This window comes from Stomoxys calcitrans, chromosome 5 (genome assembly GCF_963082655.1).
Source record: "Stomoxys calcitrans chromosome 5, idStoCalc2.1, whole genome shotgun sequence".
NCBI lineage: Eukaryota > Metazoa > Arthropoda > Insecta > Diptera > Muscidae > Stomoxys > Stomoxys calcitrans.
In genome coordinates, this window is record NC_081556.1 from 4,160,096 (window position 1) to 4,175,753 (window position 15,658).

Sequence of the window (15,658 nt, forward strand, 5' to 3'; positions counted from 1 at the left end):
CTGTTTAACCAGTCTTCTGGCCTTCATTGCCAAATCGTCTACTCTTTCATTCCCCTTTACACCGCTATGGATCACCACACAAACAATGCAAAACCTGCCATCCTCCGAGAGGGCGTCAATCTCTACCTTAAACTCAAAGACTTTTCGTGACTTTACCGTCCTGGTAGTTGTTGCTCTTATGGCTTATTGCTTTTACAGTCCGTAGTGGTTCACCACTGCGCTGCTATACTATCGGGACAGAGAGGGCCTTTTTCAAGCAATTGGGTCTGCCGAGTAGAGTATATCGTTTTCAATTGTTGTGTTTGCAGCTTTAACGGCCTTATTCACCAAACTTAATCAAGCCTTAAAATAGGTTTATTAAAAGTAAAGGAAATCTGTCAAATAAACCTATTTCGAATGTACAGAAGGTTTTGTGAATAAGGCCGTAAATCTTTACAGTTTGTTTCTATTCAGCCTTGTTAATTATTTTAATTTATTTTTTATATAAGCCGTCAAAAATTAATATTTTCTGGTTTTCGTGGGTATGCATTGGTCTTTTTAAAGTTTTCATTATCCCAAACTTGTCCTCAAAATGGCATCTATTCTCATATGCAAATTTTGTACATGTATGAAGAGAAAGTCTTTCCTTTATCTCTCTCATAAATCTTGCCTAACTAAAATGTGTGTTAAATTTTTCAAACAAGCATAATTTTCTTAGTGATTATGTTTACAAGGACATTCATTTATATCACTATAACACTTTAGATACTAGGTCGTTGGGTCTTGTGTATGCAAATTGGCAACGCCAGTAGTTAAAATTTAAAGGATACCGACCATATACCATATTTAGATTCTGAGGCATACTTTTAGGCTTAGAAAATTTTTAACATTTTAGGTCTTCATGGAAGTGGGTTAAATTTTTCTTTTCTGGTAAAGAAATTCTTAAGTAAATTAAAGAAATCTACATATGGCGAGTATTTTTGTGCTGGAGGTACAAAGAGGATAAATTATAGCAAGAAAGGAAAAACCAGTAAAATCGTAGTTAAGTTCATACGACAAGAAAAATTTTATTTCTATAGAAAATTCTGTAGGTTAGCTTAGGTAAGGTTTAAAAGTGGTGAGTATATTAATCCGCCCCATGCCACTATGGATATACGCCTAAGCCAATAATCGGCTTGTTGTTCGCTCTAAATACTATTTTTTTTTTTTCTTTCTTGAAGAAAAGCAAATGCCAGTTCCTCAGATAAGGCAGGACACATGTCTGAGGAGCTGGTAATTTCTTTTCTTCAAGACTCAATTATCAATCTCTCCTTTGGATGTTGCATTCGCTTGGTCATTAAGCTCGACTTGAAAGACAATGAAACAGAAATTGACTCGCATGACCGGCCGTTAAAAACCAAAACAGATGATGTCAGCAGGCGGAGCTTGCCACTTTGACAAGGGAATAGAATGAATGCAAAAGGCTTAGAGGGGAGTTGGAGTTTGTTTAAAGAGATATTGCTCAGTGAAAAATCTTACAGCGAACAGTCTGGTAGTAGTAGTTGAGATTTTACATAGGATTTGTGTTTATGATCTCATCTATAAGTACTACGAACAACAGGCTGCGAACTGTAGGCCGGTCAGACGGACGGACATAGTTCACGATGGTGCCGATGAGATAATAAAACCCAATTATCGAAACGCGTCCATCAATGGGGTGACATGTGTCCTGCCTTGTCTGAGGAACTGGCAATTTCTTTTCTTCAAGACTCAATTATCAATCTCTATTTTGGATGTTGCATTCACTTCTTCACTATCAAAAATTTTTTTCTATAAAAAGTTTTTTAAAAATTTTTTTATTAAAAATTTTATCAAAATTTTTTTCTGCAACAATTTTGATTAAAATTTTTTTCTCCAATAAATTTTGTCAAATTTTGTTCTATAAAAAATTTTATCAAATTTTTTTCTATAAAAAATTTTATCAAATTTTTTTCTATAAAAAATTTTATAATTTTTCTATATTTTCACTTTTCTTGTAATTTTTATACAAAGTTTTGTCAAAATTGTTTTTGTTTTAGAAAAATGTGCGCAATAACGAAATTTTCTAAAATTCTGTTTACTTTTATTTTATTACATTTTCTTCCTTTGATTCAGTTTATGTATGCCTCCTTAAATGACCCAAATTTCCAAAGTCTTCTTTAAATAAAAATAAATTCCCAACAATTTTCATGGTCTAAATTTACTATACAACATATGAAAGCATTTAAGCTTCTTTAAATAAAATTACCACAATCCCTATGACTCACTTATCAACTGGTTACGAAGAACACAATGGATTGATTGCAAGAATTTATACTCAATCACTGAATAAAATCGCCCACAAACAAAAAAACCAAAAAATAAAGTAACAAACTTCACAGTCTTATAAGCACTACATTTGAGTATTTATATCACTCACTCGACTCACTTCAGCCCAATTGTTGGCCTTTTTTTGTAAAATAAAAAATTCCAATGAAATACCAAAATTCGTTGGAACATATATTACGGATGTTTATCAGGGTTATCGAGTAGTACTAGCAACAAAAGTACCTTTTAACGGAAAAAAGAACAAAAGGCAGATAAATGGAAGGACACGCGAACAAATGACAATCGACCATCATCATAAGAGTCAGTCGTTGTCGGTCGGCTTGAGAGAAAGGAACTCATGTCAGTGAAAATTTGCGGTTCTTATCTGATGGCACTTTGTTGCTTGCTGGCTTCCTTGCTCTTCTTGGGCCACTTGTTATGTGCCCGTCTGGCCGATTATATGTCTGCTTGGCTGCAAGGCCAAGGCTGTAGGTGAAGGAAATGAGAACAAGGCACAAAAAAAATTAAATACTTGTGAGGAAAGCAATTCGCCTGCTGAACCGCCACCTACATGCCTCCATATAAAATGACAATAAAATTGTGGAAAAAAAACTGTTTGCAGGAAAACAATGTCAAGTTTTGAAAGAAAAGAAAAAAAAAATAAAACAAAAAATGTTTGCTCAATTTTTGCTTTGAAAATCAGCCAAGATTTATCGAGTTTACATCAAACGATAATGATGCATGGGGTATGAGGCAGACGGCCGGATGGCCGAATGACCCTCTTTGACATTTAACAAGTGTTGCCTTTTAGCAAACATGGATTAAATCTTTTGATCATAATCATAATTAATGATGAAAGGCATTTCAGCATCTGAGCATCCAATTAGAGTACATAAAGGCCTTCATTTTGAAGGAATGTTAGCCTATTGCTTAAGGCGCACCATGTTTTTTACTTATTTCGAAACAAAATAATTTAAAGTGAAAGAAAAAAAAAACTTTTTTAAGGATATTAAATTTTGTTAGTAAATATAAATAAAATTTAGGATAATATATACAAAGCCAGAATTTTCAGAACTTACCTGCCAAAAATTCAATTTTTCATATGAAGCTGAGAATTTCTAATCCATATGCAAAATGTTCCCTTTACCCTGGAAGTGGAATAAGAAAAAAATAATAAAAATTATTTTTGTATTAATTTATAAAATATACAAAAACTATTAAAAATATAAAATAAAAATTAATAAAAAAAAATTATGCACAAAAATATAATTCTTTAAAAAAAAACTTTCGATATAAGTAACCTTTTGACACAGAATAACCATGAGCACCACATGGGCTTCAACTTTGAGCTCCGTCTTGCGTGGTGTCCATCGGTATCACGGGAAGCTTAGCTTAAAGCTGCCGGGTGCGTCCACAGGTTGCGGATAGTGGAAAGCTTTGTTTTTATGCAGAGTAGCTGCAAATGCTAGGTCAACCTAGCGCAGAGGTTAGCATGTCCGCCTATGACGCTGAACGCCTGGGTTCAAATCCCGGCGAGAACATCATGAAAATTTTCAACGGTGGTTATCCCCTCCTAATGCTGGCGACATTTGGGAGGTACTGTACCGTTTGGTATGGCAGCCATGTAAAAACTCCACAAAGAGGAGGCTTAGAACAACTCAGCATTTCAAATTTCAGCAAAATCGGATAATAAATGTGGATTTTATGGGCCTAAGACCCTAAATCGGGGGATCGGTCTATATGGGGGCTATATCAAGATATATTCTGATATAGCCCGTCTATGAACATACCCTGCTTATGGACAAAAAAAAATCTGTGCAATGTTTCAGCTCAATATCTCTCTTGTTAAAGACTGTAGCGTGATTTCAACAGACAGACGGACGGACATGGGTAGATCGTCTTAGATTTTTACGCTGATCAAGAATATATATACATTATAGGGTCGGAAATGGATATTTCGATGTGTTGCAAATGGAGTGACAAAGTGAATATACCCACATTCCTTCTGTGGTGGACATAACAAACGAAACGCAGCCCATAGCGGTTGGTGTATTTTGATCATTGGTTTTCCTTTTCCATTGCAAAAATCCCCGATCATTAAACTCATCTCGAAAGAAAAACGAACGAAAACTCAATTAAAACATTTGCTTGTGATTATATTAAACATGCGGCAAATAGTATTTGTATAATACGACTGGAAACTATTAATCCAAAAAGCCTAAAAAAGCAAAAAGCTTTGAATATCTTCTGAGTTTTAAAACAATTAGTCATGTTATATCTATTACTGCCCCTGGACGTATGAGTAACATTAATAATGGTACAGATAATATGAATCATACGTTGAAAATTAAATTCCATAAAATCTAAAAAGCCTTAATACCAAAAAAGCTTTTAACAATTCTAATCAAAACTATGTCATTTGCCACCCTGACGTATGAATATTATTATATTTTATTTGAAATAATATCAATCATACGTAAATATATGTTGCCATTATTCGAATCGAAATTTGTTTTCAATCAAACATTCAAAATTCTACAAAAATGTTTAAGTAGCCTTCTACAAAGCTTACGAAAAATGTTTGGCTATTCAACAATCTAAGCAAATTCTGATTTGTATGCATTTTTATTTTTTTCTCTTTTTTTTCAAACAAAGCGAAATAGTTTAGTCTCTTGTTTTTAAGCATATATAATGATGGTGGTGGTAACTAATACACCAACTAGATAATAAATGTTACTTAAATCAGCTAAGATGCTTTATTGGTGATAAAAATTGAATTGAGTTTCAAAAAAAATTATGAAAATGTTTGCCATTTAGTTTATTATTTGCCTTTGTTTTCATCGTTTTTAGTCTGTAGTAGTCAAAACAAAACAAAAAACAATAAACAAAGGGTTTAGCACACTACTAGAGTGTAGCTACTATCAATGACTGGCTGTGGGTGTGTTAGTGTGAGAGCAACCACACATACCTTATGCCAATAGAGAAATGAAATGTTTTGCATTTGAATGTTATCTACATGCCTAGTTTCTAAGCTTATTGCAAAGGAGCCTATGAAGAAGAAGAAGATGAAAAATTCCATGTCAATGTTAGTGTTGTTGATGTTGTTATCGTCTCTTTCTCTCTATTCCTCGTAGTAGTAACACATATAGTGCTCAAAATGCCAAGAAAAAGTCTGTTAATTTTCCATTAGTTTTCTCACCTATCCTCAGGCCCATCAGATGCCACACAAATGGGACAATATAACGTTCCTGTCACCGATGTTTTGTGATCATTGCGGTTCTTTATTGCATGGTATAACCCATAAGGGTCTCAAATGTCGAGGTAAATTCAACTGTTACACCTGCTATTTTGTACATACACGCCTCCGCCATCAATGCCCCATCATCATCATCATCATTGTTGTCATTCGCGCCATCTACTACGCACCATCATCATTCTCATCCTACACAATAACAGCAACATTACAAGCATACGCTACAGGCGTATTATACTCATCTCTTACTAAACATTTATATTAGGGTGGAGTGAGTGGTATGAAGCATTATCATTGTGCAACTAAATGGCAGCAATTTGACACTTTTTCTTCTTTAAAATCAAGAAAATTTTCTCTAAAACTCAAAATTTTATCAAACTTTGGTTTTTATAGAAAAATTTATTTATTTATTATTAATAAATTTATTTATTTATTATTATATTTTCTTTATTTTTGTAGAAAAATTTGTTTTTATAGAAAAAAAAAATTTGTTATAGAAAATTTTGTTTTTATAAAATATTTTGCGAAAATTTTGTTTCAAATTTGAAAAAATTTTGTGAAAATTTGGTTTTTATGAAAAATTTTGTCAAAATTATATTTGTATAGAAAATTTTGTCAAAATTTTGGTTTTATAAAAAATTTTGCCAAAATTTGGTTTTTATAGAAAATTTTGTCAAATTATATTTCTATAGAAAATTTTGTCAAAATTTTGCTTTTTATCGAAAATTTTGTCAAAATTTTTTTAGAAAATTTTATTTCTATAGAAAATTTTGTCAAAATTTTTTATTTTTAGAAAATGTCAAAATTTTTTAAAGAAAATTTTCTCAAAATTTTGTTTTTGTAGAAATTTGTATCAAAATTTTCTTTTTATCGAAAATTTTCTCAAAATTTTGATTTTATAGAAATATTTGTTAAAATTTTATTTTTGTATAAAATTTTGTCAAAATTTTGTGTTTATAGAAAATTTAGAAAAAAATTTGTTTTTATACAAAATTTTGACAAAATTTTGTTTTTATAGAAAATTTTGTTCTTATGCGAAGTTTTGCCAAAATTTGGTTTTCATAAAAAATTTTTTCAAAATTTTGTTTTTATAAAAAATTTTGTTTTTATAGATAAATTTGTTAAAATTTTGTTTTTTTTTTTTTTGAAAATTTTTTCGAAATTTTGTTTTTATACAAAATTTTGTCAAAAAAATATTTTATAGAAAATTTAATCAAAATTTTGTTTTGAAAGAAAATTTGGTCAAAATTTTGTTTTTATGGAAAATTTTTTCAAAATTTTGTTTTTATGAAAAAGTTTTTCAAACTTTTATTTCCAAAGAAAATTTTTTTAAATATTTTTGTCAGTTTTTTTCCAAGATTTTATTTCTTTAGAAAATTTTGTCTAAATTTTATTTTTATAGAAATTTTGACAAAATTTATTTCCTCAGAAAATTTTGAAAAAATTTTATTTATTAGAACATGTCGATTTTTTTTAGAAAATGTGCTTAACTTGTGTTTTTAAAAAATTTCTATAATTTAATATTTATAGAAATTTTGTCTAAGTATTATTTTTATAGAATATTTTTGCCGAAACTTAATTTTTGTAGAAAATTTTTTCAACATTATTTTAACAAAAAATTGCTCTAATTTTTTTTTATCAGAAATTTGGTCGAAAATTTTATTTTGACAAAAAATGTTGCTTGGATTCCATTTTATCAGAAATTTTTTCAAAATTTTAGTTCAATGCAAAATTTGACCAAAATTAAATTTTTGTAGAAAATATTGTCAAAATTTGTTCCCATACAAATTTAGCAAAATTTTATATCTACAGAAACTCCTTTTTCAAAAATGTCCAACGATTACACTGATGGTATAGACATTACTTAAAATTTTGGCTTGCAACTTGTCAAACTTTCATAGACTGTCCCGCCTAATATGCATAAGCTCGTCAAAAAGTTAGTGTTAAATTGCTTCTACCAAAAATACGAAGCTCACGTACCCACCTTAATCATTGTGAGTGGTGGTGGTGGTGTTAGTGAGGAGATTTGAGTATTCATCAGGCCTAACCATTTACTAGTTGTTCTTTGGTCTCTGCTGCTCTGTTTTAATACTCATCACCAGACACAGACTCATTGAGAATACTACACGTTGATGATGTTAACACACACACACACACACACATCTACTTCGCACACCTACAGTGATTTTGTTTTTAATTTGAATGTTTGCCTCTTGTTACGTTCTTGTGTTTTGTTTTTGTTTTGGTTTCTTTACGTTTGTTACTTTCGTTTTGGTTCGTGTGTTGGTTGATATTAGCATTGATGCTGATGATGATGTAGTGACGGTACTTTCATTGTGTTTTATAGTTGGTATGAGTTTTAATGCGTTACTCAGTTTTTACGGTGTTATAAAAAAAAGTTGCAAGAAGAATAGGTTCAGTGGTGAGCTCCAACCGACGTCATTTTTGCGTGACGTTGGTGAATTGTATTCACCGAAATGCACACAACATACAAGTAGGCGTTAGTGGGAGGAAATAAGGCACAGTGGTCTAAATTAAAAAAAAATCATTCAATTTTTTTTTATTACAAAAAAAGTTTTTAAACTTGATAAAATAAAAAAAATTTCAACAATATGATTTTAAAAAATTTTATAACAGTTTAGTTTCTTTATAAAATATCACATAATATTTAATTTTTTTTAACATTTTTTTTCAAAACGTTATGGAATTTAGATTTTTTTATAAAATATTGTGTTAAGATTTAATTTTCATGTGAATTTCAGTGAAATTTTCATTCCTTAAAATGTAACCCGTAATGACCTAATGTTGCCATAACGCAACTTAATATTTTTGATGAGTTTTTCCAGCTTTTTAACCATAAAATTAAAACGGTTTGACATTAAGAAGTAAGACTGCATGTTTTTAAAACATGATACATGTGTCTTTCAAACAAGCGGTTAATTGACATGCTTGGAATCGTGTAAATGTCTCATAAATAAGTCATAAAAAATCGTTTATAAAGAAATTTTCTAAAAAGTTTCAGGGTTATGCGGTTTAATTTGCACAAAATGTTTATGGAATTTTGAATTTCATAGATAATCTTCGCAAAAATGTGGTTATCAAAAAAAAAATGTATGTTTTTAGCCACTTTAATAAAAATTCAATTAAAAAATTAAATTTACAAATTTTTTTTTAATTTAAAAAAAAATAAAATTTTGCTAAATTTATTATCAATCGCAGGTTGATTTTCATAGAAAACTAAATTTTTATAAGATCTTTCACCAATATTTTTTCTCAATTTTTATTGAAAATATATATTTGATATTGTGCATTAAGACCACTGTGCCGCATTGCTTACTATTCAAATTAGCACACGATTTGTCCATAAGGATTTTGTGGTCATTGTCAAAACACAGCATCAGGTCATAAGAGTAGGCAGACACATTACAATTATCATTAGCATCATTATCGTACATGTCCACATTCACGACCATATATTCATTCACGTCCTTGAGCTCATCATCATCATCATGGCAATCGTTATAATTCATATTTAGATGGTAATTTGTGTTACGTTAATTTTTAAATACGTGTGTGTGTGAGTGTGACTGTATGCTTGTGCGAACGAACAGTATGAGAGATAAGTGTAAGGTGTGAGAAAACCAATGAGTGTTGGAGATTGTAGTTGTTAAGCTGTGTGTTGTGGTGTTTCATTTGTGAAACTTGTTGTTGTTGTTTTTTTCTGTTGAGGATGTGGTTAGTTGGTGTTGGTTTGTTGTTTATGTTAAAGTTAACCTGTGTAAGAGCGTATGTGTGCTTGTATTATAGTTGATGTTGTATTATCGTTGCGTTGTGTTTGTGTATTAATGATGTATTCCCACCTACCGCCAACACCACACACTGTGGTGTTTCTCTTTACTACAAACGTAAGTTCATGTAAGAGTGTGTTTATAAGAATACGACTGACAAAGCGGTTGGTCACGCAATATATATATTGTTTTTTTTTTTTTTGAAAAAATGATTAAAATTACACAGAAATTAACGTATATTAGAGAAGTGCCCAGCGAGGCCATATAACCAGTACACATAGTAACCAATTTGCATAAAGTGTAACCACATGAGCGTAAAACCTTAATAGGATGGTCAACACAAATGTGAAATAACATTTCCATTATAGAGTCAATGGAAACTTAATTGAATACCTGTCTGTTTGGTTGTCTGCTGGGCTTAAGATAAGCAGCCAAAGAAACAATAATAAAATAATACATTTTTTAAACTGTGGTTCAAGCTCTAATAGATGGAATGAGAATTTAAATGAAAAAAGACAGAAGCGTTAAATATTTGGAGTTTTATGAATATTCGTTTTGAAGAACCAGAAGTATACAGATTTAAAGGAAAAGGAATACAGTGCTCCAACATGTTGTTTCTGTAACAATTTTTTTCAAATGGGAAGCTATGCCGAAATCTTTTTTTCTATAATAACATTTCTCTGTAAAATTTTGTACAAATTTCGATAGAACTATATTTATTTATTATTCATTTTTGTCATATATTTATGCCAAAAAATTTTAATAAATTTTTTTCAAGAAAATGCAGTTAAAATTTAGTTCCAATGGAAATTTTGTTCAAACCGTATTTCATGGAATTCTGTGAATTTTTAAAGCAAATTTGTCAAGTTTGTATTTCTAGAAACAGCATTGCGTTAAACCTATTCAAGTTTATATAAAGTTACATATTCTTGGAGCGTTCTTTGGTTACATGTCACTAGAGATATACTCACAGATTCCATTCCCCCATGCATTTCATAAATAATGTAAGTTAGGTTAGCTTCGGTTTAAGTGGTAGTCATCAGACTGACTTAGACGTATTCGTCCATTTTGATACCACAGGAACAGAAGAAGGAAGATGCCTTCTAATTCCTACCGTTGAACCATCAAGATAGCTTTAAAAAGCCCAACAACTTGCGAAAGTTCACATCCGCTAAATCAGACAGGTTCTCAAAGAAATGAGAACCTAAAATGGAACTCATTCCGACTGTTGGTGCGGGACACACACACAGAAGGTGTTCTAAAGTCTCTTCTTCTTCAATGTCCCCACAGCTTCTGCAAAAGTCGTTGCTGGCAACCTTCAGTCTGTCAGCATGTTTTCCGATTAAATAGTAACCTGTCATGACGGACACAATGACTGAGACGTCTGTTCTAGCCAATGACAGCAAAGCAGTAGACCTCTTCAAGTTTAGATGAGGCCACATTGTTTTGGAATTCTCACAGCCCCCTCTTTGTAACCATCTATCATTCGTTGTACATCGGGTCTGGCCCTGAAAACTTAGCTTACATGTCTCTAGAGGCATACCCACAGATTCCAGTATCCCTGGAATGTGAAGGGTAGTTCCTAGTCTCGCAAGCTCGTCTGCTTCACAGTTCCCTGGTACATCTCTGTGGCCTGGCACCCAGAACAGGTGAACTGTTCAGCCATCTCGTTGAGAGATCTGCAACAGTCGAGCGCGGTTTTTGTGTTTAGAAATACATTCTCCAGGGATTTAATGTCTGAAAAGACATTTATGCCAATTGTCGTAATGACATTATATCTTAGCCATTCCACCAATTCCTTAATTGCAAGGATCTCTGCATGATACATACTGCAGTGGTCGGGTAATCTTTTCAATATGACCAGTTCTAGATCTTTAGGGTACACCCTAGAGCCCACCTGGCCGTTTAGTTTGGAACCATCCGTATAGCAGTCTATGTTACTTCTGTTACCAGGGATATCGTAGTTCCAATCGGTTCTATCAGGAATAGTGGTACAGTACTTTTTATCAAAAAGCGGCTCAGGAAGGATGCAATCCCCTCTGCCTAGAACATCGGATATTGTATCAAGGATAAGACAGTGTCCGTAGCCGCCACATGACGAATGAGAAAGCTGGCCGTGGTCGCTGCAATTTGGGTAGCTACAATGTCACGAGGCATAAGATGTAGCATTAAATTCAGTGCATCAGAATGTGTCGTTCTCAGTGCAGTTGTGATGCACTAGCCATCCTTTGTTCAGTTGTTGGACTTTTAAAGCGCCGTCCACCAGATAACAACACCATATTGCATTATAGGTCTGACAACTGCAGTATTTATCCAATGCATGACACGCGGTCTAAACCCCCAACTTTTACCAATGGCTCTCTTGCAGGTGTATAGGGCAAGAGTTGCTTTTTTTGACCTCTCCAAAATGTTGGATTTCAAGTTAAATTTTCTGTCCAGCAAAACACCCAAGTATTTTGCGCTTTCTGTTATTAGAACATTCTCTCCACCCAAGGAGACAGGTTCGACTATAGGCAACTTGTTTCTCCTGCTGAAAAGAACTACTGTCTTGCACGGATTTATACCTAGGCCACTTTTGGTAGTGCATTTTGTTATGCGGGTAAATTAATGCGGGTAACCGTATACCCAGTTCAAGTTCTCCGGAGAAGTCCCAAACCAGCCATTGTCGTTCGGTCTAGAACCACCCACAATGTCTCTGGGCATTTATTATTAATTTTAATCCAGTTTATCAGATAGTTTCGTCCTCAATGCGGGAATGATGCACAAATAAGCCGTAATTCTAATCTGACTGAGAAATAAATATTTTGGAAATTTTACTTCTTTAAAAATTTTTTAAATTTATTTTATTTTTCCATTTTATTTCTATAGAAAATTTTGTCAAAATTTTATTTCTATAGAAAATTTTGTCAAAATTTTATTTCTATAGAAAATTTTGTCAAAATTTTATTTCTATAGAAAATTTTGTCAAAATTTTATTTCTATAGAAAATTTTGTCAATATTTTATTTCTATAGAAAATTTTGTCAAAAATTTATTTCTATAGAAAATTTTGTCAAAATTTTATTTATATAGAAAATGTTGTCAAAAATTTATTTCTATAGAAAATTTTGTCAAAATTGTATTTCTATAGAAAATTTTGTCAAAATTTTATTTCTATAGAAAACTTTGTCAAAATTTTATTTCTATAGAAAATATTGTCAAAATTTTATTTCTATAGAAAATTTTGTCAAAATTTTATTTCTATAGAAAATTTTGTCAAAATTTTATTTCTATAGAAAATTTTGTCAAAATTTTATTTCTATAGAAAATTTTGTCAAAATTTTATTTCTATAGAAAATTTTGTCAAAATTTTATTTCTATAGAAAATTTTGTCAAAATTTTATTTCTATAGAAAATTTTGTCAAAATTTTATTTCTATAGAAAATTTTGTCAAAATTTTATTTCTATAGAAAATTTTGTCAAAATTTTATTTCTATAGAAAATTTTGTCAAAATTTTATTTCTATAGAAAATTTTGTACAAATTTTTATTCTATTGAAAATTTTGTCAACATTTTATTTCCAGAGAAATTTTTGTCAAAATTTTATTTCTATAGAAAATGTTGTCAAAATTTTTATTCTATAGAAAATTTTGTTAAAAATTTTTTTCTATAGAAATTTTTGTCAAAATTTTATTTCTATAGAAATTGCTATTTGTCACTGTAACAAACGAGACAAAGTTGTCCATATGTCCATGGTGGCGTATGAAACCCATGTCATATAAATGTAATAAAGATCATACGCCACCGTGTACTCAAAACAAGTATAGAACTGAAAAATCTTTAAATAATCCTTAATAAGTAAAAATAGAGGTGTACTAATTTCACCATTTCGTTTGTAGGAACGCCAAATATTGGTATTTACCCCGATATTTGATATTCATCAGTTCGCTTGTGGAAGAAATAAAACTTTTGGCTACATAGTTTGCACAAATACCACCTATGAATACATATCGGTTGGGATGGTAAATGGATCAAACTAACACATAATTAGATATAGTTCCCATATAAACCGATCATCCGACTTTAAGAACATTAATTGGCCAATATAGCTCCCATATTGGCTTCCAGTAAAACTCCCTTAAGCGCCTAAATGAGCAAATCTTTTCGCGGTATTACACAAATTTCGCAAATGAACCTCTGCTATGGCCTTCAATTTTAATATTTTTGTCTGTGAACTTGAGAACTACGATCCTTGATGGATGGTATCTAAGTTTCGGTTCAGCTGAGCTCTAATGCCTATAAATTTGTTTTTTTTTTTTTATTTTACTTTAAAAAATCTATATTCAATACGATCTATTATAGGGGTGTATAAGATTCGGCTTTTGCGAACTTAAACTTTCGTTTCTTTTCATTTTACTTAAAAAAAAAACTCATGTCTTCCATAGAAATTCAACTTACAAATTCTTTAAATCTCTGCTGGTATGCTTTTCACATAACGAAATTCCCACAGGTAAGTAACTTATGCCATAAGAGCTTTTTTGCACATGAGATCTGCATAAGCCCAGTTTAACTGGCTCACTAGAAATGGTTAGACGGTAAGTACTATACTAAGCTCTTTTTGTTTAAACTCATAAACCGAAAAATAAGAAAAATCTTTCTAATGACACTCACATTATTGTTTGTCAGTTGTTTTTTATTGGAGCAACATAATCGTCAGTTTCAAAGTTTTCAGCGCAAAGGTAGGTTTTGAGTATTTGTACAACGATTATCCTTTTGTAAGAGTGAACTGTCATCAAAGGCTTACACAACGCCCAAACAATGACAGCAACAGAAGACCAGCCAGTGTAACAAAGATTTATTTGAAACAAAAAAGCACTTGTGTGATTACGTTCATACATATATATGGGAATAAGTGTGTTGGCGTGTTTTTGTAGATATACGACAACATCTGTGTTTATGTAGTTTTTTTTTTAAGTGAAAACATGAGGAGAAAACAAAAAACATACAAAATTCCTTTACACTCAAAGCGACAGAATAACATGTGTGATTTGGGTGGATACAAAAAAAAACTTCCCTGGGATATACATTAGGGAGGGTCGAAACTTGAATTCAAAAAACATTAAATGAAAATTGGAGGCCACCATGACGCAAAGCGTAGCATATGTCCGCATATGATGCCGAATGCCTGGGTTTAAATCCCGGCGTGAACATCAGTGGTGGTTATCCCCTTACTAATGATGGCTACATTTGTATGGTATTCTGTCAAATTTAAACTTCTCCACCATGTGGTGTCGGTTTGCGGCATGCCGTTCGGACTAGGCTTAAAAAAAAGGCTCCTTTTCATTGAGCTTAAACTTTAACCGGACTGCACTCATTGATATGGGATAAGTATCCTCGGTTTGTAAATGGTATGGTATGTAAGTTTAATAGCTTAGTTCAATTGAAAATAAGCTAACAAAACATAAAAGTAAAAAAAACTTCATAGGAAAAAAAAATGATTTACAGTGAATACACTGAACAGCCTTAACTACTAGTTTAATGTCACATGCCATAATTTGTGCCTCCTTATCATACGACCCACCCCACTATGCACATGCATATACATATTGTGTTTGGGTCTTTATGTGAGCACCCAAGCAAAACAAAACAAAAAAAAAAAAAACACAGCAACAACCCAATCACGAAAACAACCGCAAAACCTGAAGGACAAGTTAGACAATGTTACAGACAATAACTCTTGCCGGCACAATGGTGCATAAGCGTTAAAGGCCTTTGTTTTCCGTTATTTTTGTACTTCATATGTACGATAACGTGTTTGGTGCCCACCACTACCACACTGCCAGCAGCAGTAGCACCAATACCAACACCATTATGAATACTTTAACTCACATGTGGTGATATGTTGCTGTAGTGGTCCTGCCGACTATGCATAGCAACACAAGGATAATATAATAAGGATAACAAAGGATGTATGCATACATAAATCCCATCAAAATGTAAATATGAGCACTCATATGGAATATGACTAATACAAATGTATGCAGACATACGGCCCTGCTACAAATGACACAATATCAGCTGAGCAACTACAAGAGAAGACTGAGAGGGAGCTGGAGAGGGAGAGCGAGGAAATTGCGAGAGAAACAATGTTATCCATGAAATGGAATTATGAGGGTTGCGAGACTGTGTCACATGCCATAGCCCTTCTTACATTCATACATCCATCCATCCATTCATCCATCAATGGAAGAATCACATTTGTTACTGCTTAAAATTAAGATATAAGGCAAATACTGCAACCATTCTTTTCCTCCATAAAATTAGGGTTTTGTGAG

General features: G+C 31.9%; 1 protein-coding gene across 11 annotated transcripts in view; it reads left to right on the plus strand.

Moving 5' to 3' along the window:
* The window catches only part of LOC106096281 (protein kinase C, brain isozyme), a 189,763-nt gene that overhangs the window by 146,411 nt on the left and 27,694 nt on the right, over nucleotides 1–15,658 (plus strand). For 2 of the 11 annotated variants that reach the window (XM_013263934.2, XM_013263937.2), the window contains one exon: nucleotides 5,514–5,625. The exons of 7 other annotated variants lie outside the window; for them this stretch is intronic. In XM_013263934.2, the coding sequence (XP_013119388.1) occupies nucleotides 5,514–5,625 (112 nt within the window). Of the gene's footprint in view, nucleotides 1–5,494; nucleotides 5,626–15,658 lie in introns of all 11 variants that reach the window. 2 more of the 11 variants (XM_013263938.2, XM_013263939.2) reach the window with 1 other exon arrangement.